The sequence below is a fragment of the Nicotiana sylvestris genome, chromosome 4 (assembly GCF_000393655.2).
Source record: "Nicotiana sylvestris chromosome 4, ASM39365v2, whole genome shotgun sequence".
Taxonomy (NCBI): domain Eukaryota; kingdom Viridiplantae; phylum Streptophyta; class Magnoliopsida; order Solanales; family Solanaceae; genus Nicotiana; species Nicotiana sylvestris.
Window position 1 is genome coordinate 129,787,877 of NC_091060.1, and position 25,242 is coordinate 129,813,118.

The 25,242-nt window shown below is 38.0% G+C and overlaps 1 protein-coding gene across 1 annotated transcript; it reads left to right on the forward strand.

Annotated features, from left to right (window-relative positions):
• The first annotated feature begins 20,770 nt into the window (after window positions 1-20,770).
• On the forward strand, window positions 20,771-22,707 carry LOC104237862 (transcription factor MYB93). The gene is made up of 3 exons (XM_009792089.1): window positions 20,771-20,935; window positions 21,062-21,191; window positions 21,716-22,707. Exons 1-3 carry the CDS (start codon window positions 20,803-20,805, stop codon window positions 22,497-22,499), a joined length of 1,047 nt encoding a protein of 348 aa, XP_009790391.1. The 5' UTR covers window positions 20,771-20,802; the 3' UTR covers window positions 22,500-22,707.
• Window positions 22,708-25,242: the final 2,535 nt, after the last annotated feature.

The window sequence follows — 25,242 nt, forward strand, 5'->3', positions numbered from 1 at the left end:
AAATTTCCACCGACAAGTTGGTTGACCACACATTGATTGTTAGTATTGGCCCCCTATAGAAAGTTTGTTGAATCTAGCCTCTGTCATGTCATTGTTTGGGCACTCTTTCACCATAGTACGGTACCTCTCCCATATCTCATGCAAAAGCTCATTGGGTTCTTGTTTAAAAGCTAGAATCTCATCTCTAAGAGTTTCCATATGCCCATGAGAAATGAACATGGAAATGGATTTCTCGGTCAATTCATCCCATGTATGGATAGAATAATTTGACAATCTCTCTAATCAATCCAAAGCCTTCTCCTGTAAAGAGAAAGGGAATAGCCTCAACCGTAAAGCATCCTCAGAGACGTTTGTCTGTTTACTCCCCCAGCAAGTGTCAACAAACCCTTTTAAGTACTTTTATGCATTTTGATACGGAGCCCCGGTGAAGAATCCTCGTTGTTCCAATAGTGTAAGCATAACATTCTTGATTTGAAAGTTTTCTGCCCTAATGTAGGGCGGGACTATGGAACTTTCATACCCTTTATTCGACAACACCCGATGTGTCGCCGCTCTTGGAGGAGGTGGGGGTGGAACGGGAACGTTGTCTTGAGGCGGCTAGCCTCGTCTATTTACTTGAGGTTCAAAAGGAACCTCTTCGACTTGGTCATCATCCCCCAATGGCATGTTTCCAAGAGGATCATTGTTGTTGAGAGCCATTGTATCACCTACAATTGTTTCAAAAAAAGATTAGTAACCCGGAAGAAAAGGAAGACAAATCATACACAAAACCAAATATATAAATAAATCCGTTTTTAGCTCCCCAGAACGGCGCCAAAAATTGATGTTGCACACCACAAATTGGGGTTGTGAAGCGGTCGATGCAACTATTATTACCCAACTGGGAGTTCGAATCGATTCCTCAGGGAGCGTAGATGGGATTAGGTATATACGCGGACTAAGCGTATAACATGTCCAAAATGCACTTTCACATACTTTGTTGTTTTTGTCTACTTCTAAATTAAGCTATTGTTTGCAAATATAAAACTAGAGAATGGTATTTTTGATGTTGTTTTTCAAGTTTGTAAAAGATCAAGGGATGTGACTTCCACCTAGGTGTTTGCCTAATGGGGTGTGAGCTTTAGAGTGAGTTTCGTTTGTTGGGGAGTAATATAGCAATCAACACACAATTACCCACTCAATACCTCTCGGTAATAGATTGATTTTGCCCAATTTGGCTTTCTCAAGTCCAAATGGGTAATTTACAAAATAGCATATAGATGCTCAAGTCAGATTTTACTATCTCTAGATTCAACCCTTTAATTGGGACTATCAATTTCTTGAGTTCACCCCAATTTTTGTTAGCCACGTTTTTCTAGACTCAGTCTCTCTCTCTCTCTCTCTCTCTCTCTCTCTCTCTCTCTCTCTCTCTCTCTCAAGTAGAGAATAAGTCAAATAGGCTTGAATCAATATTTGCAACCATTAATTCTACAATTAAAGTAAGAATTAGGCTAAATATTATACACCCAACCATAAACAAGCCCTAAATCAAACACTCATTAGGTACCCACATCATGGTTGGGTCACAACCCTAGCTAGAAATTTAGCCACTCATACATGAAAATGAAGAAATTAATGAAAAAAGAAGATTAAACTCATATTAAATGATAAAAAGATAAAAATCCAATGTAAAATAGACAAGCTATTGTAAAATTTCCCAAATCAATAAATAAAAACGGTTCCCAACTTTCAGATGTTCAAAACTTAACCTAATTTTGTCACAAAAGACTATTGATACACAGCTAAAATTTTCAGACAAAATTACCTTTTCGGAGGTTCTGCAACGACACAATTCTGCGTGCGGTCCGCACTTTGATGCATGTCTGGACAGGAGGGACTTCTGCAGCCGCACAATTTTGAATTGCGGCTGCACTTGTTAAATTCTACGGACCGCACACTTATGAGTGATGCCGCACTTTTATGTTCTGCGGTAGCACAATTATAGTGCAATCCGCACTTCTTGATGTACTAAGACTGGGAACTCTCTGATCTTCAACATCTGCGGCCGTACAATTATTGTGCGGCCCGCACTTTGCAAAGCGTTTCTAACATAGGTCCTTCATGATCTGTTGCCGCAGACAAAATTCTGCGGTCCACACTTTGGCCTTTTTGCTTTGTTTTAGTCCTTTTCCAAAATTACTCCTTCTTGAGTTGAATTTCATCACTTTGGCTTATTTTCCAATATGCCTGCAAGAGAGCATATTTTATCAATTTTCGGGAATACCTTTAAATATTTTGAGCTAAAACGAAAGTAAAAAGGAGCAAATAAGTATTCAAAATCTCCACTTATCACATGTCAAAGAAGTTTAGTATTCTTTTATATTTAAATCATTCATCACTAATAATGCATGGCATAGATTAATCGATATAGGTTGAAACATTTTGTTTTAGATATTCATCGATATAGGTAGACGTTTTATTTTTAATATTCATCGATGCATCTAAGTAAGTTATAAGTCGATGAATCAATTTACAAATAGATATGTTTGATGATAGATCAATTATATATACTAATTCGATTATTTCTTCTTCACAAGTCTATCCCCAAAAGAACTGAATCATATGGCCCTAGTGCTTCACGTTCTTAGATGTGGCTATACCTATATATATAGATATACACTTCGTTGTACTACTTTAACTATATATAGCTTGTTATAGTATATGTTAGTGCATTTATTATTTGCATTACAATAAAGTGTTAATGGATTATATTTATATTATTTAGATAATAAATTTTAATGTGATTCAAAAGTTTGACCATGTTTGACCTATGAACCGGCTGAAGTTGGTCGGTTATTTTTCAGAAATTACAGCTACCGACCAAAGTTAGTCGGAAAAATCTTCTCCTGTAATAACCGACCTACTTTGGTCGGTAAATTCAACTATAAATTTTATAAAATATTTTAAATAATAATATAATAATTAAAATTTAAAAATGTGGGTCCACATTATCGACCGATGTTGGTCGGTAATCAAAAAAGTACTTTGACTAAGCAAGTCTGACCATTGCGTTCAAATATTTGACCAATATACCGACCAATTTCGGTCGGTATGTAATTTAAAAAATGAAAATTTTTATTTGGTAGTTTCTATCCGCTTTGGACGGTTTTTTGTTGCTTTTGTTGACCGATCAATGTTGGTCGGTATGTCTCGGTCGAATTTTCCCGAATTACTAATAATGGAGATAACAATAAGACTCCTGATACCTCCTATCTAATTGCAGTCTCCTATTCAAACCAAACTATAATACATTAACATAAAGTTTGTAATAATTTATAAAATTTTAGATCGTGATCTAACGTTTTCTTATAAAATTTGCAGTTTAGTCGAAAGCAGGCTTTATATCGTTGTTCAAAAGGTTCATAAGTTACAAGGAAATAAAAGAGGATCGTTTACTAAGCAACTATATCAGGAAGGGACAACAAACGAATTTTTTTTGCTTCTTCGATAGACTAGGTCCATCTTGGACTATGTATATATAACTTAAAGAGTAGCTTATACGATACTAAACCAATTAAATAATTTTTATACTAAACCCTAGAAAACCTGTCGGGAAAACAAAAGATTTTTGGTTGGAATAACAAGAAAACAACAAAAGCCAAATATATAAGACGGTTCTAAAAGCAAAATGCTTTTATTTTGTTTTCAAAAATTTGGTGAAGTTTTAGGACGTCTGCTGTACCAACTTAACTTCTTACCAGCTTCTTCCTCTTAGTCAAGTGACTCTCATCAGCCTTTGCCTTTAGTCACTTTCCATTCACCTTAACTATTTTCTTATTCATTACAAAATTCAATCTACTTAATTTCTTCTTAAAAAAATCTTCAATTTATACTACTGCAAAATGTGTATCTTTATTTTCGAGTACGTTGGTGTTATTTTCTATAATTTTAATTCCCTAGATTTGTTAGCTTACGTGTTATCATTAACTAAGAATGGTAAACACGTGTTTAATACGCCAAATGCCATTGCTAACATTTAATTACTTACTCTCCCCTTTATTTATGTTGGAGCTGGAGTTTTCAAATTTGTACTTTTCAATTTTTTTATTTTTATTTTTGGAGATGGGACGTAAGGTGAATAGGCGTAAGGGGCAATGAAAGGAAGTTACTGGGGTAGGGTGTTCATAAAAATCCGGAAAACTAAATCAAATCGACCAAAAAAATCGATACTTTTTAGGTTTGGTTTGGTTTTGATTTTGAAGTTTAAAAATCGATCAAACTTGGTTTGGTTTTGGTTTTAATCAAAAAATAACCAAAAAAACCCGAACCAAACCGACTATAGAAGTAACTATTATAATTTATTATTACATATATATATATATATATAAATTTTAAAATTTATGGTACATATTAGCCGTTTGTATTTTTAGTCTAGTTTTTTTCTATTATAATAATCTAATTTTTTGCCTTTACATTCTAGTTTGATTGGTAGTTTTGTTTTCTAAGTGCAAGAATTTATTTCATGTTAAAAATAATCGATTTTTAATTAAGTACTTAAATTATTAACACTATTTTATTCAATTATCGTCAATATATCTTGGTAAATGATAGATTTCTCAAAGAGCAATTGGTTTGATAATGTTACGTTGAAATAGTCGCCAAAATATGTGTTTGGTAGAAAATGTCTTATATTTAAGAAAAAACCTGATAAATAAATGAAAAAAATGAAAAACCGTAAAGAACCGACTTAATTAGTTTGATTTGGTTCCAATATTTAAAGAACCAATTTACTTGGTTTGGTTTCTTTTTAAGGAAAAATCGATCCAAATTAATCCATGAACATCCGTGACTGGGGTAGTATATGGCGAGTCCAACTCCTCAAGTTTTCGTTCTTTTCCATATTCTGATTTTCTTTGGCACAAAAGATAATATGAATGATTTGATTTCTGGTTTCTCGACAAAAATATCTCCTTCATCAGTGTTTCTGAAATGTAGTATACGTACTATTTAAAAGGGTCAAGGTATAGAGTTTTCGGCAGATGCTATTTTTGGGATAGTTCACTCCCTCAGTTAAGTGTGATTAAGAGTTGTGCTCAACCAAACTTAATTATTACTCGAATTAGGGGCTAAAAGGAAAAGCAACCTGAGTGCATTCCATCTTAAGATATGTAAATCTTTTTGATAAGCAAAGAGGGGTGTTGTCGTAAAAGTGATAGCATACTATCACGAGTTAAATTATATTGAGAATCTACAAACGAAAGGCGTGGTTAATTTCAATTCTCGCTATCCCTTTTTCCTTTATGTAATTCCACATTTTTTGGTAATATAAACTAAAAAAACTAATCGCACCCTCATACCCTTAAAGAAGGAAGAACTTGAGGTTATATATTAAGAGCATATTTGGCCAAGTTGTCAAAAACTACTTATTTTGAAAAGTACTTTTTTTAGAAGTAATTTTTTTTCCAAAAGTACTTTTAGAAGAAAAAAAATTATGTTTAGTCAATTCATTTAAAAAGTACTTTTTACAACATTTGATAAAGTTTGACCAATCTTTTTGAAAAGCGTCAAATTACCAAAAAAAGATAGTACCAAGTTCTTATAATTATTTTAAAGAGAAAAATAAACTTAAATATTTATCATACGAGACTTTTATTATTTTTTATTTTATTTAATTAAAATATAAAACATAAAGTAAAATACATATTAAAGATTTAAATCAATATAACATATATAGGTATATCAAAGCATATAGTATTATCTAGTATAATTACTTAATGTCATCCTTTGGTATGAAGTAGAAGTTTTATTCCACAAATTTCTATACATTAATAATTCACCGTGAAATAATAAGCAAAGTCACCCTCACATGATAATATTTTTCAATAATTTCATCTCAAATTCTATTACACAACGTTTCCATATTAATAGAAGACTTGCCTTGCATTTCTAAAGGAATACCAGCAGGTCTATCTCCTTCCTCAATCTCTGCAGTAATGTCTTCATAAGCATAATAGTTGAATTTCTTATCGGTAGAAGAATATCGTCAGATGAAATTATGTATAGCCATGGTAGTTATAACAGATGATTCTGAGTGTTAAATTTGAAAGACGGCATTGAGCGTAAAATCGAAATAATTTTAACTATATAAAAAATTATTATTTTTGTAAAAAAAAAATAGTTAGTTTAAATTCCAATTTAAAAAGATTAACTAATTATAACATCACATAATTTATTTTTTTAAAATTTAAATTCAAAACAAAATTAATTATTACCTAACCTAACTAAATTTCTCCTAAATTACCAAGTGACATATTGTGAGAGTGTCACTTGGCTTAAGTGGTGGAGGCTTTTTTTTAATAGTGTATGAATTATGAGATAAAATTGTAAATTTATTATCTATTTGTAGGTAATTTTTACAAATTAGATTTGACAAATGTCTTAAAGATTCGGGAATTAATAGCATATAATAGAAGAAATTATAAATGATTATTTGTAGGAAGAGAATTGATAATGCAAAGAAGGATGTATATAATTTGTTTTAGTGTGAAAAAGGAAGAAGATAATTTGGAAAGTTACAAGACAATACACAAAGAAAAAATCAAAAACAAGAAAAGTCAAAAAAAGAATTTGCAAAAGTTACAATATATTCATATATATATATATGAGGGTGTGGAGGTCGAGGATTAGGGTTGTGGGTTGATAGCCAGTCTAGAGTTTCGTCTAGGCATCCCAGTAGTATTAGTCCTAGTCTTGTATTTTTCTATGCTCGGCCCTTGCTATTTCATATTATGTCATTATTTCCAGCAAGATTGAATCTCTTTTTATATTGTCGTATTCTTAGATTTTTGTTATTGCATGTATCTTCATTTGTTCCCATGTCTACTTACCTGGTTGTTGCTACTGTTTATTTATTGCTTCATTTTCACTTCTTTTGAGCCGAGGGCCTTTCGGAATAACCTCTCTACCTTCATTAAGTAAGGATAAGGTCTGCGTACATTTCACCCTCCCCACACCCCACTTGTGAGATTTCATTGGGCTTCTTCTTGTTGTTGTTGGTAGAAACTAGAAACAAAAAAGGAAAGAAAAAGCTTAAATTAGTAAGGGATAATTTGAAAAATATAAATTTATGGTGAGAATAGTTTTGTCTTGAATAAATTAATTTTCTACTTTTGCTTCTGCTTCTTGGAAGAAGCTAGAATTTTCTACTTTTTCCAAAAGCAGAAAAATGACTTCTGTTGCTGGTCAGAAGTACTTCTCCTCTTGGCCAACAACTTAAATTTCTTAAAATGTACTTTTTTGAAGAAAAAAAATACTTTTTGTTTGACCAAAAGATATTGAAAACTTTTCGATTAAATCAATTAAAGAAGATGAAGAGGTAAATCTCACCCAAGTATAATAAACTCTAGATTGAAAAATGCAAGGGATAAACAAGATGAATAACATTTCTTAATATCTCGAAATCGAATGATTAAGTGTAAATATGATAACTTTGAATGTAGAAAGATATTGCAATGGATGCTCTTAGCCAAAAGTCAAAATGGTATCTGGACCCCCCCCCCCATTTTACAGAGTCTTCTCCCTCTATTTATAAGGGACAACCCCCTCTTGAACCCTAAAAGGTATAACATAAAGAATATCCGAGAGTATATTCCTACTGCCTCTTGTTGCACCTACACTACTACAAATGCCGTGCGTTTTCTAACCGCTGTCAGTCGTCACCTTCTTTAACGACCAAAGGACGTTGTGTCATAAGGTTCTCGTCCCTTGTCGTATTCGTCAGTAGCCGTGGTCGTCTAAATTTGGACTTATACAGTTAGTCCCTCCGTTTGTCGAGGTTGCGGCTTGATGCGTCCTGGATAAGCGGCCATTGCCCACACCTGCAGAGAAATTTGGTTCATGAATTGTAATGGTTTGGCCAACAATGGAAAGTTAGTGTTCTCAACGATATCCTGGGTGGTGTGTCTTGTCGGGAAATGACGTCAGTTCCACGTGCGTCATCATTATGCGTATTTTCGAGGCAGAGGCTGATGGTTTGTCGCTTCGATTTTGGTGCAATTTTGCAGCCTTCCGCTTCGATTCTGACACCACCCAATCCTATAAATAGGTGGAGGGTTTGTTTTTTCAAAAACTCTTGGCCATTTCTTCTTTGGTTATTCCTTCTCCCTTCTCCCGTTAGCAGAAGAATTTTGTCGATTCTATCAGGTTTTCCCGGCACAGCTTTCCCCGTACACGTGCAAAATACTTCTGGTGTTGACAAAATACGCGGAGTTAGCGGGGTGCGAAGTTACCGTTCACCACTTCCTACACTTGTTTTCTCCTAGCTTTCACAGGGGTACTATGGTGCATGTGAGGCACCGTGGGACAAAAGGGTTGGTGGTCGGAACTGACAACCGGGTGAGTCGGTTATTTTGGCATAAATACTTCTTCGTCAAAACCGAACACATTGTGTCTGATCCCGCTAGATTCCCGAAGTGGTGGAATGAGAATCGTAGGTGTCGCAACTTGTTTATTCTCTCTCTCTTTTTTGTCCAACTTAGCGTTTACTTGCGACTCCCTTTTGCAGCTATGGGGCGCCCATCCCATCCCATTGCCGGTATAAGGGATTGGGTAACCCGTTTGCTGCTTTATGCAGTGGAGACTAGAGACTGGCCCGCTTTTGTAAAACGCTTTGGGCCGAGGGTTCCATCTGGTAAGTGTTTTCCTCCGCACCACTCTTTGGCTGTTTTCCATTATCTACTGATACAACTCTTTATGATGACTGGTCGTGGAGCTTCTAGGCGCAGGGCCACAGTCCCTGCATTTCGCCAGGCCGTCACCTCTGCAGGAATGCAATTCACTTTGGATGAGTCCGCCTGAAACGGTCGTGCTCAGCCGGTACAGGTGAGAGACTCTTCTCGGGATATGGTTGTAAGGAAAACGATCTCTTTTTTACTGGTCCATCACATTGTGGATGAGTCCTCTAATAGGGGTGAATCTTCGTTGAGAAAAAAGAGGAGGGTAGAGCTCAGGAAGGGCGTGGCCATTGATATTGGTAAGAGTGGGACGGGTGCGTCGGAGACTACACCAGTGCCCGCGTTTGTGGCCGATGCTATCTTGGCGGGGAGGTCTCCCCAAACAGAAGGGGTTTACTAAGGATGGGGTTCCGTGCGCTCCGTTGAGGGTGGCACATCATCTACTGTCGGAGGGGGCTTACGCGCCGAGGGCGATGGCTCGGGCTTGGACGTCGACCCAGGGGATGTTCGGAAGTTTTTGGAGTGTCACACTCACGTAGAGGTCAGAATGGAGGGTTCTGATTGACACATAGTCGTCCCTAGGGACTACGACTTGCTGTCGAACTGTGATCAGGTGGCGTATGTTTTCGCCCCTTTGTGTACTGCCCCTGAGAGCGAGGCACTTAGAGCGATGAGTGATGTAGAGTTGTCAAGGAGTGTTTCTGGCATGGTTCTACGGGTAAATGTCTTTCCCTTCTTTTCATCATTGGATATGTTTTACTCTTTTTGGACCGTTCTTTTGTTTTAACTTTGCTTTTTGTGTTAGACCTTTATCACGGAAATCGAGCGTGAGCGCCGAAAAAGGAGGAGGACGACCATCTACGACAAGATGTCTTCTAAGTATCAAGAATATCGCACCAAGCATCGTGTGATGGCCGACATTTACAATCAGGATTGCGACTTCCAACTATTCCGCAAAGGGCTCGAGCAGAGGGAGGATCAATTGGCGCATAAGGTCGAGGAGCTGAAGGAGAGAGACGTGGACCTTATGAAGGTCGTAGCCCGTAGCAGTGAGCTCGAGGCAACCCTTAAGGTCAGGGAAGATGAGCTTGAGCTAAGTAGGGGAATAGTGGCCGAAAATGCAGACCTCCATGCAAAGGTGGCCAATTTAACTGTTGAACTGGGTACGAAGACAGCGGAGGTCGATGGGCTTACGGGTGAGTTGAGCGCGAATGCTGATAGATTGGCTCACGCCTAAAGGGAGAGGGCGACCGCTATCTCTGAGGTAGCGGTTTTAGAAGACGCCCTCTGCATTTGTAGGTTGGAGCGGACCCAGGAGATAGAGGCGTCTGCGCTTAAGATAGCGGGACTTGAGGGGCGTATTCAAGGCTTGTAGCGGAACTGTCCACGTTAAATAAGCAAGTGGCTTCTTTGAGAATGGGGGACGTGGCATGACAGTCGTAGCCCTCTACGTCTCATGCTTCAGTTGATCTTGTCGTGCCTTGACATTTGTATGAGTTATGGGTCCACGCTGAAGCCTAGCTTGATGTGTATAAGGCTCTTCATGTTGACAGGAGGGTGTCCGAAGTAGAGCTTCAGGATATGTGTGCCAAGGCCCGTGCGGCTCGTGAGGCGTGCGGGTACGATCCCCTTACACCTGATGGGGATGATATTAAATCTGATGATGTGAACAAACTTGCCTCCGACTCTTGGTATGAGGATGCGTATGCCACCGGAGATGATGTGTAGTATTTGGTTTGTGTTTACTTTTGCTTTGCCATTTTTGTAAGGGCGTCTTTGAGCCCTTTGTAAAGACAAGTACTTGTAATGTATTTGTCGTAATGAAAATTATTTTTGGTCGTGTACCTTTGAGTTCTTTCCTTTTTTTGGTCTGTTTGTCGATGGCTTCTGCCGGAGTCATGTTACTTCGAATCTTTGCTGAAATGTTAAACCTTTTGTGTTGAGTTTAATTGAACTTTTTTTGTTAGCAATGGCCTTGGCTGCAGGGGTATTACTTTCGAGCTGGTGCCGAAGTAGTACCCCGTCATGGTTCGAGTGAAGTCGAACTCTCTCCTTCGATGATGGCCTTAGACATTGGGATGTTACTTTCAAGCTGGTGCCGAAGTAGTATCCCATCGTGGTTCGAGTGAAGTCGACCCCTTTACTTCGATGATGGCCTTAGCCATTGGGATGTTATTTTCGGGCTGGGGCCGAAGTAGTATCCCGTCGTGGTTTGAATTACGTCGAACTCATATCTTTGATGATGGCCTTAGCCATTGGGATGTTACTTTCGAGCTGGTGCCGAAGTAGTATCCCATCGTGGTTCGAACTACGTCGAACTCATATCTTTGATGATGGCCTTAGCCATTGGGATGTTACTTTCGAGCTGGTGACGAAGTAGTATCTCGTCGTGGTTCGAACTATGTCGAACTCATATCTTTGGTGATGACCTTAGCCATTGGGATGTTACTTTAGATTGGTGCCGAAGTAGTGTCCCGTCGTGGTTCAAACTACGACGAACTCATATCTTTGATGATGGCCTTAGCCATTGGGATGTTACTTTTGAGCTGGTGCCGAAGTAGTATCCCGTCATGGTTCGAACTATATCGAACTCATATCTTTGATGATGGCCTTAGCCATTGGGATGTTACTTTCGAGTTGGTGCCGAAGTAGTATCCCGTCGTGGTTCAAACTACGTCGAACTCATATCTTTGATGATGGCCATAGCCATTGGGATGTTACTTTCGAGCTGGTGCCGAAGTAGTATCCCGTCGTAGTTCGAACTACGTCAAACTCATATCTTTGATGATGGCCTTAGCCATTGGGATGTTACTTTCGAGTTGGTGCTGTAGTAGCTAGTATCCCATCGTGGTTTGAACTACGTCGAACTCATATCTTTGATAATGGCCTTAACCATTGTATCTGCTGGAGTGTTGCATATGCCGATTTTATTCATGCATTGGAGATGCGTATTGATTTCGTATACATAATGGAGTGACTATATTCCTGTCAGAAATATATGTTGACTTCGTACATACAATGAAGATTCTTTATACCTACAATGGTGATACATATCGACTTCGTACATATAGTGGAGATTCTTTATCCCTACAATGGCGATACATGTCGACTTCGTACATACAGTGGAGATTCTTTATATCTAGTCCCTTCATTACTCGGCCTGGAGATGACGTCAGCAGGCAGGGCAATGAACAATACTTCGGACCCGAGACATCACCCTCGTCGTCTCATTAAAAACTCCCCGAGAAAACCCGATTGGGGCAAAACTCGGGTGAGGGAAAAAAAGTACGACTTAAGCGGTGTCTCTTTTTAGAAGTGGAAGTATTTGAGGTGGGCGACATTCCAGTTATTTTGTAGTAGTTTCCCTTCCATTGTCTCTAATTGGAATGCTCCTTTGTTTGATGCTGCTGTAATTTTATATGGACCGTCCTAGTTTGTTCCCAATTTCCCTTCATTCGGGTCTTTTGCTACTTGTGTTTTGGCTTTCAGAACATAGTCCCCGACTCTGAGTGGTCGTACTTTGGCCATCTTGTTATAGTACCTTTCTACTTGTTATTTTTCGGCTATCATTCTTATGTAAAACATATCCTTTCGCTCTTTGACTTCATCCAGGTCTTGTAATCTTCTTTCATCGTTGCTTGGTCCACTCTTACTGGAGTATCTCAGGCTAGGTTCTCCGACCTCGACGGGTATAACTGTGTTAGTCCTATAGACTAACAAATACGGTGTCTCGCTCGTGATGGTTTTTGGCGTAGTCCAGTATGCCCATAGTACCTTTAGTAGCAGTTCTGGCTATACACCCTTGGCGTCCTCGAGCTTCTTCTTCAATATATTTAATATTGTTTTGTTGGAGGATTAATCTTGTCCGTTACCGGTGGGGTGGTATGGCATGGAGAGTATCCGTTTAATGCGCCATTTTTCAAAAACATTCAATCATTTTCTTCCCGACGAACTGATGTCCGTTATCGCAACTGATTTCTTTGGGAATGCTGAAGCGGCATATTACATTTTTTCATATGAATGCGATGACTTCTTGCTCGTGTATTTGGGTCTACACACCTGCTTCCACCCATTTGGAAAAATAATCAGATAAAACCAAAAGGAAACGTACCTTACCGAGGCCTGCTGGGAGGGGTCGGACGATATCCATTCCCCACTTTATGAATGGCCATGGCGAAGTGACAGAATGCATGAGTTCTCCTGCTTGGTGTATCATAGGGGCATATTTTTGGCATTGCTCACATTTATTGACATGATCCATGGCTTCTTTTTTCATGGTAGGCCAGTAGTATCCTGCGCGGATGAGGCATCTAACGAGGGCTCGATTTCCTGTATGTGCACCGCAGTGATCCTCGTGCACTTCTTCTAGCACCTGCCTTGTTTGATTTGGCCCAAGGCATTTGGCCAGTGGACCGCCAAATGTCCTTTTGTAAAGGTCGTGGTTTACGAGGTTGTACCTGGCCGCCTGTATTCAAAGTTTTTTGGCTTCTTTCTTATCTTGTAGTAGCGTCCCCTCCTTCAAATATGTTATGATATGGTTGCGCCAGTCCCAAGTTAAATCTATAGAATGTACCTCGACTTGGTCTATTGAGGAATGGAGGAGGGTGATCGAAGCCAATCCTACACTACTACAAAGTAGCAAGAGTGGTCGAAACAGCTTTTACCCGAGAAGGTCGGGATCGATTTTCACAGGGAGCTAGAAATGGGAATTGAGTTTCTATCTAAATTGGAGTTGCATAGTTTTTCCTAATTGCACTTCTAAATATAGTTGGTTTTGATATTACTTCTAAATTTATACTACTAAGATGCTAAATTAAGCTAAGTTAAGCTAAGAGTAAACTACTGAAGGTGGTCTAAATAGTTAAGAAGGCACCAGGGAAGTGACTTTCTCCTAGGTGGATACTTGACGGGTTCTCGAGTCTAAGACTAGGTTGTCATATTTGGGGATTACGATATAACCATTGCACGATACTTCTCACTCTATACCTCTCGGTAGTTTGAGTAATTTTGCCCTCATTGACTTTCTCAAGACCAATTGGGTATGATAATTTGTGCACGCAATTGAGGTTCAAGTCGGGTATTACTATCTCTAGGTTTAACCCTTTAATTGGGGCTATCAATCTCTTGAATAAGCTCCAATTCCTTGTTGGACTAATTTTCCTAGACTTATGCTCTCTTTCTCAAAAAGATCCCAAGTCAAATAGGAATAACCTAGTGTTTGTAATCACTAATTCAACCTTAAAACCATAAATTAGTCCAAATATCAAACACCCATAGACATTCAAGCCTTAAAACACAAGACTCATCAATTACCCACATTAGGGTTGAGCCACAACCCTAGCTAATGGGTTTAACTACTCATGATAATAGAAAAAAATAAAGAAATAGATGAAGAAAAACTCATAATAATTAATTACTAGCTAAAACTTGAAGATTCAATGATAAAACTATTGTAAAATTACTCAAAATAGTAAAAGAACACTGTTCACGAGCGCAGCTACTGTCTAGAATACAATTAATGACCTAAAAATGGGAAAAGAAACTATTTATACTAGGCCGAATTTTCTGGACAAAAATACCCCTGCGGGGGTAGTGCGGACCGCACAAAATCGAGTGTGGCCGCACTGAGGCTCTTGGTTTAAAATTTATGCTCTCTGAACTTGGCCACCGCGGGTCGCACAAAATGCACCGCGGCCGCGGTGGCTTCTGTTGCGGTCCACACATAAAGGATCGCGGACCGCATAGGCAATATTCCCAAAATTGGCAACTCTCTGAACTCCAGCTTTGCAGACCGCACAAAATTGAGTGCGGCCGCAATGAAGCCAATGCGGTCTGCATGAAATGCTTTGTGGCTGCATTGTTTGAATGTCTGAAATGAGCACCTCTCTGAACCTCCTCTTTGCAGACCACACAGAATGGAGTGCGGCCGCATTGGTCCTGTTACACTGTGCTTGGACTTGTTCTTGGTACTTGTGCATGTTTTACTCCTTTTTGAGCTGGTTTTGACGAATTGTCGACTTGTTGACCAAACCCTGCAATCAAGTACAACATGCAAGCCTTTGGGACTATTTTGTACACATTTCTAATCAAAACTCAAGTAAGAAGGAGTGTAAAATGCATCGTAATCCCTAGTTATCAGAGGGTGACCTCATTTTCTTTGCTGATATTTTTGGTAGCTGCCACTAGTTTGGCGAGACCGTCTGCTTCGATGTTCTGCGCCCGGGGTATCTGGTCGAGGCGGCATTCATCGAATTCTGGTGGTAGTTTGTGAATTTATGTTCGGTACTTCTGCAGTCTTTGTTCCTTGATTTGTAAAGTCCTAGTTATTTGATTTACAAGATTTGGGAGTCACAGTGAAGGACGAATCGTCGAGCGCCATACTTGAGGGATAATTTTAATCCTGCAATTACAACCTCATACTCGACCTCGTTGTTAGTCATTTCAAGACACCGTATGGATTGGCGAATCACTTCGCCCGTAGGGACTTCAAGGACGAGTCTCAGTCCCAATCCTGACGCTTTAGATGCGCCGTCAGTGTAGAGAACCCAAAGGTCGGATCGTGCAGAAGTGCGAAGCGCTTCTTGCTCGACCTCGGGCAGTATTTCTGCGCCGAAATCGGCGAGCACTTGCGATTTTATTACAGTTCGTGGTTGATATGTTATGTCGTGCTCGCTCAATTCTATAGCCCATTTGGACAACCTACCAATAGCTCGGGTTTGTGCAGGATGCTCCTGAGGGGGAAGGTTGTTACCACCTTTATGGGGTGGCACTGAAAATATGGTCTAAGCTTTCGTGAAGCTACGACTGACGCAGAGCTAATTTTTCAAGGTGGGGGCACCTCGTTTCGGCATCAATTAAGGTTTTGTTGATATAGTAAATTAGAGATTGCGTACCTTTGTTTTCGCAGACTAAAACTGCACTTACCGCAACTTCGGAGACTGCTAGGTATACCAAGAGGCACTCGCCTGGATCTGCCTTGACGAGTAATGGCGGTGAGGATAGGTACGCTTTCAGTTTTATTAAGGCGTCGATGCATTCTGAATTTCGCTGAAGTTTGTGATCCTTCCTTAATACATTAAAAATTTTATGGCATCTATCTAATGACCGTGAGATGAACCTCGACAGGGTGCCTATTCATCCTATCAATTTTTGTACCTATTTTTTGCTGGTTAATGTCTCCGGTATTCCTTCGATGGCTTTCTTCATATGATCAATGTGATCTTCTTTCCTTTTCGACTTCACTAGCATGTCGTTGATGTAGACCTCCATGGTTATACCGAGTTGTTCTTGAACATTTTGGTGAGTAACCTTTGGTATGTTGCCCCCGCGTTCTTGAGTCTGAACGGCATGACTCTGTAGTAGTACGTTCCCCGGTGAGTGATAAAAGTAGTTTTTTCTTGGTCTTCCTCTGCCATTAAAATTTGGTTGTAACCAGAATAGGCATCTAAGAAGCTCAGCAACTCATGCCCCGTCGTTGCATCGATGAGTTGGTCGATGTGTGGTAACAAAAACGAATCTTTCGGGCATGCTTTGTTTAGGTCCGTAAAGTCAACACACATCCGCCACTTTCCATTTTTCTTTTTCACCATGACCACACTGGCGACCCATTGAGGATACTTTGATTCTCGGACGAAGCCATTAGCGAGCAGCTTATCGACTTCTTTGCTAACTGCGCCATTGATTGCAGCGTTAAACTTTCTCCTTATTTGCTGCATAGGCAGGTAGAGGGGGTCGACATTCAGCTTGTGTGCGACGATGTCTCTTGGGATGCCCGACATATCTGAATGGGAGAAAACAAACAAATCGGCATTGTTAGTTAAGAATTTATGGAACTTACCTGGTTTCGACAGATTGTCCCCGATATAAGCTTTTTTCGTGCTGTCGTTGTTGTCCAGTTAGACGGGATCGAGGTCCTCTATGGTTGCCTTGCAGGCTTCTACGATGTCTGGGTCTTTTATGGCCTCTATTTTTACGTCGCGTTTGGTTCTGATATGGCTAACTGCTATGCTTCCGCACTTGCTCCCTTTAGTTGCTGGGTGTGTGCACAATCCTGGGCGATTCGGTAGCATTCTTGGGTGGTGCGTTGCTCACCCCGGATGCTGAATATTCCCCATGGAGTAGGAAATTTGATTACTTGATAGAAACTTGATATGACGGCCCGCATGGCATGTATCCATGGGCGCCCTATGATAGCGTTGTAGGCTGTTTTTTGGTTCATGACATGAAACGTTATTTCGAGTGTGACTTCTCCGGCCAGAATGGGTAGCACTATCTCTCAAAGGTTCATTCAACTGCATTATTAAAACCCATTAGTATTATGTAGTGCGGTATTATTTTATCTTTGAGTCTCATCTGTACGAGGACTCGAGGGGGAATAATACACATGCCGCTTCTGTCATCCAACATTATTCTTTTTTACATCGGTATCCGTGATACGTAAAGTTATAACCAGAGCATCATAGTGAGGGAAAGACAAACCATTGGTATCTGACTTATTGAAGATGATACTATCTTCGAGGTCGTCGTACCGTTCGTGAGCGACTGTCCGTTTGAGTTTGTGTATAGTTTTGAACTTTACATGGTTAATTGCCGTATCATCACCACCACCGATGATAATTTGTATAGTACGAGCAGGTGAAGGTGGTTTTGGGGTCCCTGAGGTTGGTCGCGCCCTCGAGCGAAGTTAAGCAATCCTTAATCGCTCAACAATTCTTTCAGGTGTCCCTAGTTTAGCATTCTTACTACTTCCTGCCGCAGGCCTATGCAGTCTTCGGTCTTGTTCCACCTTTCCTGATGGAATTCACACAGAACATTCGATTTCTAGGTGCTTAGGTCGGATTTCATCTTTTGCGGCCATTGCACCTTTGTGCCGAGCTTTTCTAGTACATACACTATTTCTGAAGGAGAAACACAAAAGTTATGAGAAGATAACAATGGAGGCATACCTCTTTCATTTCGGTGTGGCGCAGCATGTCGAGGAGTGACGTTTGCGTGTCGTGGAGGAAGTGTGATGGATGTCCGGATGTAAGGATGATGCCTCTCTTGACTGAAGCAGGGTAGTTGATCCCTTTGGCCATCATTGCAGTGATATTTCCTTGTTTCGATTTGGACTGATATCAGTCGTTGGATCGGACCATTAAGGTCATCCTCATCTGCCCTTACTTCGGCACAATAGGCATTGTGGATTTCTTCACAAGTGGTGGAAGGGTATTTTATGAGCCTATTTAACAATTTTTTTGTCGCTTTCGACCCATTCCTGTTTAACTCATTTTGGAAGGCTGCTACGCCATCCCCTCTGATACGTTCGGCAGGCTCATTCTTACCCTGTTGAATCTGGCTAGGAAGTCCTTAAGTCCTTTGCCCGTCGTCTGTCTAACGGTAAATATGTGGTTTACCCTGGCTTCCGCCTTTTTCGCTCTTGCATGAGTGGTGACGAATTTGTCTGCCATTTCTTCGAATGTTGATATTGACTAAGCCGGCAGTTATGAGTACCAAGTCAGCACTCCCCCTGTCAGGGTTTCACCGAACTTTTTCAACAACACCGATGACACTTGTTCTTTTAATAGATCGTTGCCTTTTATGGCTGTGACGTAGTGGATTATATGGTTTTCCAGGTCCGTAGTACCATCATATATTTTTAAGTATGGTGGCATTTTGAAGGTTTTTGGAATAACGTGGGGGGCTGCCCCTTCATTGTATGGTTGCTCGACGAATCGACCGACGTCCTATTTTGGTAGCAACTTCGAAGCGCCCGGTATTTTATCAACCCTTTCTTGATGCTCCTTCATCTGATAACGAAGCGTCTTGTTCTCATTTTCCATTTTCTCTATTTTCTTTAGGATGGCTACGAGTGCGTCGCTACCTGCATCAACAACAATATGAGTGTTACCTGTGCGTGGAGTTTCTAGTTCGCTGGCGACTGCTGCGGCGTCTGCATGTGTTGTGCCTCCGATATCTCTTTGAATAGGTTTATCAAGTATGTTGCTCAGAGTGTTTATCAGCCACTCTTCCAAGCCTTTTCACAGCTGGTGGTGCTTCTCCTGTTGCGGATGTTTGAGGCTCACCTTTCGCGTGAAACAATCACGCTTTCGTGCGGGGGAGGTGAGGTGTCTCCCTCAGGTGTAGCGCTCGGTGTCGTGTTTTTGTTATCCTCCCTACCGGCTTCGTTGATGGAATCCAGAAGGTTGTTTGTGACTCCTACTATTGCTTTTAATCTTACGTCTCCCTTTCCTGCCATTGTCGGTTTTTGCAAGGCTAGGAAGAGGTGATTATCCTTTTCAAGGATCTAGATGAAACTAAAATCTTAGCTAAAGAAATCCCCATAGACGACGCCAAATTGTTTGACCAAAAGATATTGAAACTTATTCAATTAATTCAATTAAATAATATGAAAAGGTAAATCTCAGCCAAGTATAATAAACTCTAGATTGAAAAATGCAAGGGATAAACAAGATGAATAACATTTCTTAATATCTCGAAATCGAATGATCAAGCGTAAATATGATAACTTTGAATGTAAAAAGATATTGCAATGGATGGTCTTAGCCAAAAGTCAAAATGGTATGTGGATCCCCCCTTTTACAGAATCTTCTCCCTCTATTTATAAGAAACAACCCCTTCTTGAACCTTAAAAGGTATAACATAAAGAATATCCAAGAGTATATTCCTACTGCCTCCTGTTGCACCTACACTACTACAAATATCGTGCGTTTTCTAACCGATGTCAGTCGTCGCGTTCTTTAACGACCAAAGGACGCTGTGTCATAAGGGTCTCGTCCCTTGTCGTATTTGCCAGTGGCCTTGGTCGTCCAAATTTGGACCTATACACTTTTAACCTCCCAGAAGTTTGGCCAAACAGGCTCTAATATAGGACAAAAGGGGGGCACTAATTAAGAACAAGCCTAATGTTGACTTATTACCATGATGATCACCTAAACACCGAAACCAAACCAAGCTAAAGACGTTTTCTCAAGTTTCGTAAATCAAAAGGTTAGCTGAATTATACAAGTAAGCTCTGTTACATCAACAAGTCAAGCATTAGAGTGTGCATACACTCAATTCAATTGAAAAATAAATTAAATGGGATAAAATAAAATGGCGGAATAGACTAGGATTTTAAGGAAAATTAGCTATGGTGTCTGTACTCTGCACACAAAAATAATTTTGACTAATTAAAGTAATTTCATTCAAACCATGCAAGCAAATGACGCAGGGAAAGCTCGTTCTGTTCGTTGCATGGTTGCGTCTTTTTTGACTTGCAAATCGCCTAGTCCCATTTTCACATCACCTGATCATTGTTTAATCCATTATTTTAATTATTTCTACAGTCATTAAAATCTCGAGTTTTGTATTAGTATCTATGGAGGTAATTGGCCAACCTAACTGGTTTGGCCTATACGGTACATTAATTACTTCTACCAATGTGTATTATCCGTACAAAGGGTACACGTGAAAATATCCATATAAGGCATGAACAATTAATTTTCGGGTTACATTATATAAAAATACTCTAACCATGTACATTGTTTCAGTCTTCATTAGTGAACTTGCTTAGGTTAACGAGCTTCTAAAAACTTATTCCTTCAGTTTTCATTTGAGAAAGAGCTGGGACATGTATATATAGTTCAATTCTTAAAACTATTCTTTATTTAGAAAATTTCCTTTAAAGATGCATTAACGTCATATATAAATTAAAGTCGTGTGAAGAAATGAAAAACAAGAAATCTACAGTACCATTTAGGTATGCATGGAGCATAATCTACGGACTAGATAATACAAAGAACAATCTACTGTCGGCAGTTTCCTCTAAACCTTGTCTAGAATTTTGACCAAGTAAATATCTAACTTAGATTAATAATGCTAAAAATAAATAATTTAGAGATTGTACCTTGTCTACTTATTATAGTCCGCATTAGTTAAAGAATACAATTAATTAACAAAAGAAAATAACAGTCAAATCAAATGTTGTTAAATGTATGAAGGACAAGAAACTAGCTAGACTTAGAATTGTATAAATACTACAAACATAGCTTCGGTAGCATCAAGAAGAAGTACGAAACAACAACTTATAAAGAAAAAATCTTCGACAAGAATGGGAAGGTCTCCTTGTTGTGATGAAAATGGCCTTAAAAAAGGACCATGGACTCCTGAAGAAGATCAGAAACTTATTGATTATATTGACAAACATGGCCATGGCAGTTGGAGAGCTCTTCCTAAGCTTGCAGGTTAGTTATTATTCCCCCCAAAAAAAAAAAATTAACACTCCATTTCACATCTTCTAAATTTTCTCTTCTTTTCTTATATCAAATATCATTTTCGACGATAACATTTGTTGTTTTCATATTCTACAGGCCTTAATAGATGTGGCAAGAGCTGCAGGTTGAGATGGACTAATTATTTGAGGCCTGATATCAAGAGAGGGAAATTCTCTGAAGAAGAAGAACAAACAATTCTTCATCTCCATTCCATCTTAGGAAACAAGTAATAATTATTTCACTACTTCATCATGACCTCTACTTTCGCTTTCCATGCGGGATTTTGTTGTCATTTTTTACGTCCTTAGTCATGTCAGTAGAATATATAGAGAACTTCTAGTTTTTTTATTTTTATATTTAACCGTATTTCATATAATATTGACCGGATAAGCTTACATGCATGGAGCAACATGAACAGTACTAAAAATTCACATAATAGATTCCAACTTGTTAAGGATTCAAGCATAGTTTTGTTGTTCTAATTACCCCCATGGGCGGAGTCAGGGTTGGGGAAGGAGGTTCATCTGAATCCCTTTTTACTGAAAAATTACACTATATATTGTTGGTCAAAAATATTTTTTATGTATATGCGGTAGATGTTGAGTTCCCTTGATTTCTTCTTATGTTTACTTCTTTATATATTGAACCCCTTACTGAATTTACTACAATTCGATCGATCTTTATTAGATGTTCCATCTTTTTCCTTGTTTGTAAAAATTCATTAATGATTTTGTGATATTATTGTTGTAGATGGTCTGCGATCGCGACACACCTACCAGGAAGAACAGATAATGAGATCAAGAATTTCTGGAACACACATTTAAAGAAGAAACTGATTCAAATGGGATATGATCCAATGACTCACAGGCCAAGAACTGATTTATTTGCAAGCTTACCTAATATAATAGCTTTGGCAAACTTACTTCAGCATCATCCACTAGAAGATCATGCTATAAGATTACAAGCAGAAGCTGCCCAATTAGCTAAGCTTCAATACTTGCAATTTCTATTCCAATCTTCATCAGCTTCCAATAATTACCCAATATCCACAAGCTCGAACACTCAATATAATCTTGGAGATTTTGGGACATTTAATTTGTCAAATTCTGTTAAGGAAAGTACTACGCCTTCTTTAAACTTATCCCATGTTGAAAATCAAACAATTTTCTCCAATGAAAACTCTGACTCTCAACTGCTCCAAAATCAAGATATTTCTTTAACTTTTCCAGACACACAACAAGTCCCTTTCAATTTCCAAACACATTTGAATAATACTATTAACACAAGTGATATTAATGGCCACAATTTTAATTATGATCAAGGAAATGATTCAACAAGTTCCCCATTGAATAATATTAATCTTCCTTCTCCAGCTTCTTCAAGTCGTTTGCCACCTTTGACTGAAATTTCTATTAGCAATAATAATCAAGGAGATTCCAGCAGTACTTCCACCAATGCAGCTGAAGGAATTACTTCTTCATATAATTGGCCTGAACTTTTTTTCGAGGAACATTTCATGCATGAGATTTCTTGATATAGTTGTCGGGATTGGAACTAAGTTGAAGTTTTGTGTATTAGTATTATTGATTTTTGAGCGATATATATGGATAGTGAGAATTTATATAGCCAATTTCAACTTGTTTGGGATTGAGACGTAGTTGTTACTATGTTGTAATATGATTGATTGTTGAGAGGGGCTCCGACATGTGTACACACGTTGACATTGCTAATGTATACCTGGAATTGTTGGGGGGGGGGAGGGGGAGGGGAATGTGTACCTGGAAATAGAGGTTATCAGTTTACAGTTCTTTTTTTATTTTTTTTTAAATCCGTGTTGTTGTATACTTTGTTATAATGTAAATATTCCTTTTTTCATATTTTACTTTTTTCCCGTATAATATTTTTCTAAATCTTGGATTGTCTTAGGCTTAGAGAAAGGTTTAGGTATGGATTTTTCTCTTTATTTGCTTCATTCAACCTTTTTTTTTGATTGGGTAGAAGTTGCAGCGAGGTGGCATATATGAGTATATGACTATCCATCAATATGCTTTGGTTAAATCCAAGAATAGTTGAAACGAATAACCTTTGTTGATGGTATTGATAGAAACTACGTTAAAATTCAAGCTAAGGCAAAAAAAAAAAAAAAAAAAAAAAAATAGCAAAAACAAAGAAAAATGAAAAGGAAATGATAGAGGGTAAAACTCCAAAAGGAAAACCAACGCTTAATCAATTTGCATGGAGCACATTATCCCTACAGAATATGACAGGTGGTGGACGTAATTGAGCTCTGATTTCTCTTTTTATTTCATACAGATATATAACAAACACTTCCCATATCCCAAAAAAATGGTTAATATTTTCACTAGCTATTCTTCTTGTTTTGAAGAGGGGAAAAATTTCCCTACATGTTGCCAACCATTTCTCTTCGAATTATTTGAACAGAGATCCTCCCATTCTGTTTATTTTAGCAACTTATCCTCAGGTATTCTCGCCAAGATCAGCTCCCGGCACAACAAGGGAAGCAGCTCTGGAAAAATAACACTTAGCTTATAGTCGCTTTTAAAATAATAACTGAAAAATTGAATTTTTTTTTATATATGCATTTTTGTATGTTATATACCAAAAATATACAAATTTATTACACTTTTGAGACTACTTAATCTAAACTGTTCCGGTCACGGACTAAAAAGTGATATATGCCCTTTTTCTTTCACAAAAGTTTCTTTAGATACATTTAGTGAACGCAGAGGCGGCCCGATGAATTTTGTGGCCTAAAGCCAAACTTTGCGAGGGGCCTTAATTTTTTAATTTTTTTTAAATTGATTTGATGTCTATTTTTTTTTTTAGCTTTTTTTAGATACATAATTATTTAATTTTCTTAGTATTTCTCAATTGACAATATAGGGCATCCACCTAACCTTTCTTGTGACAGTGTTGTTCTTAGATAAGATTTTATCAATTTTAAGTTTGAAAACTTTTTTCCGCTGAAGCAACGGTAACTTGAGTTATGAATATTATTCCATAAGCAATTTAGGCATTTGGAAAAGAATTAATTATTTTTATTTGATTAAGTGTATCAATTAAACTATTATCTTCTAATTGTAATATTTTCCTTAATATTTTTAATTCAGAAAATAAATATAAACCATCAATATCAAATTGATTATTATGCTTTAAGGAACATTCAAGATTAAAGCAATATTTTTTCAAATTTCCAACATGTAGTGATCTTAGTTTTTACTGCCAAATAGAAAACCAAAAATATTTTCATATGCTTCGAATTGTTCAAATTTATTTTGACGTGAAAAAATAGTCTTGTCTATTATGTATAAAAGTAATCAACTCTAAAGGACTCTTCGAAAGATTTTGGAATTTCATTATCAACATTCGCATCAAATTGTTACTTCCTATATATCACACGTTTCTTATAAAATTCGGGTTCGATATCCATTTCAAGTGCAATTTTCTTAGTAGAAATTATAGCAGTTGCAAATCCTTCTTCTCTATATTTATTAGAAAGAAGTAAAAAAAATTCACTTTACAGAACTCTTTTTTAAACTTATAAATATTCTATTAGGTGTGACAAAATATGGGTTTATTTTCTAATTAAGACTAGGCCTGACCTAAGAAATGATTACTCGTGGTATTACACAACTAAGAAGCACCACTAGAAGTAAATTATGAAAATTATAGAAATAGAGAACGGTTAAATTTTTCTTGTAACATGAAAGCAAGAAAATTATCTATTTTTAAATGTTTAATAATTATGCCTATAATGACTGCATCCTGTCGATCGATATTCTTCCACGTAAGTAATTAGTAAGTAATATTTAGTTGTTGCGTCCTTCAAAATCTTTTTGGTTTTTATTCGTGAGTTTATATTTTATATACTCATGATGTAAAAGGATTTACTCAATTATATCACTTATATATGGTGTAATTGTACAGTACATCTTTATTTTTTACAGGTACATTTCTATGATATAAAGCCATTAATTGGTAACTTGATAAAAAAATTAAGTATGTATACATATACACACACCAATTATGTAAAAGATTATGACACTTTCAACATATAACCTTAAATTTTTCTTCCATAAAAAGCCCTCAAACTATGGGAAAAAAATATTAAAAAGGTGGTTTGCACGGAATTGCTCTATTTAGTGTACGTACCACATTTAGGATTTAATGCATAACTTCTTTGCTGACTTCTCAACAGAAGATATTGATGGCCTAATGATTACATTAATTAGATGATTGGAAGCACAATTAATTAG

Bases quoted from the DNA above. Each gene is read 5' to 3' on its own strand.
- LOC104237862 (XM_009792089.1), top strand. From the start codon at position 20,803: ATGGGAAGGTCTCCTTGTTGTGATGAAAATGGCCTTAAAAAAGGACCA. The intron at 20,936-21,061 runs GTTAGTTATTAT...CATATTCTACAG, and splicing joins AGCTCTTCCTAAGCTTGCAG to GCCTTAATAGATGTGGCAAG. The intron at 21,192-21,715 runs GTAATAATTATT...TTATTGTTGTAG, and splicing joins CATTCCATCTTAGGAAACAA to ATGGTCTGCGATCGCGACAC.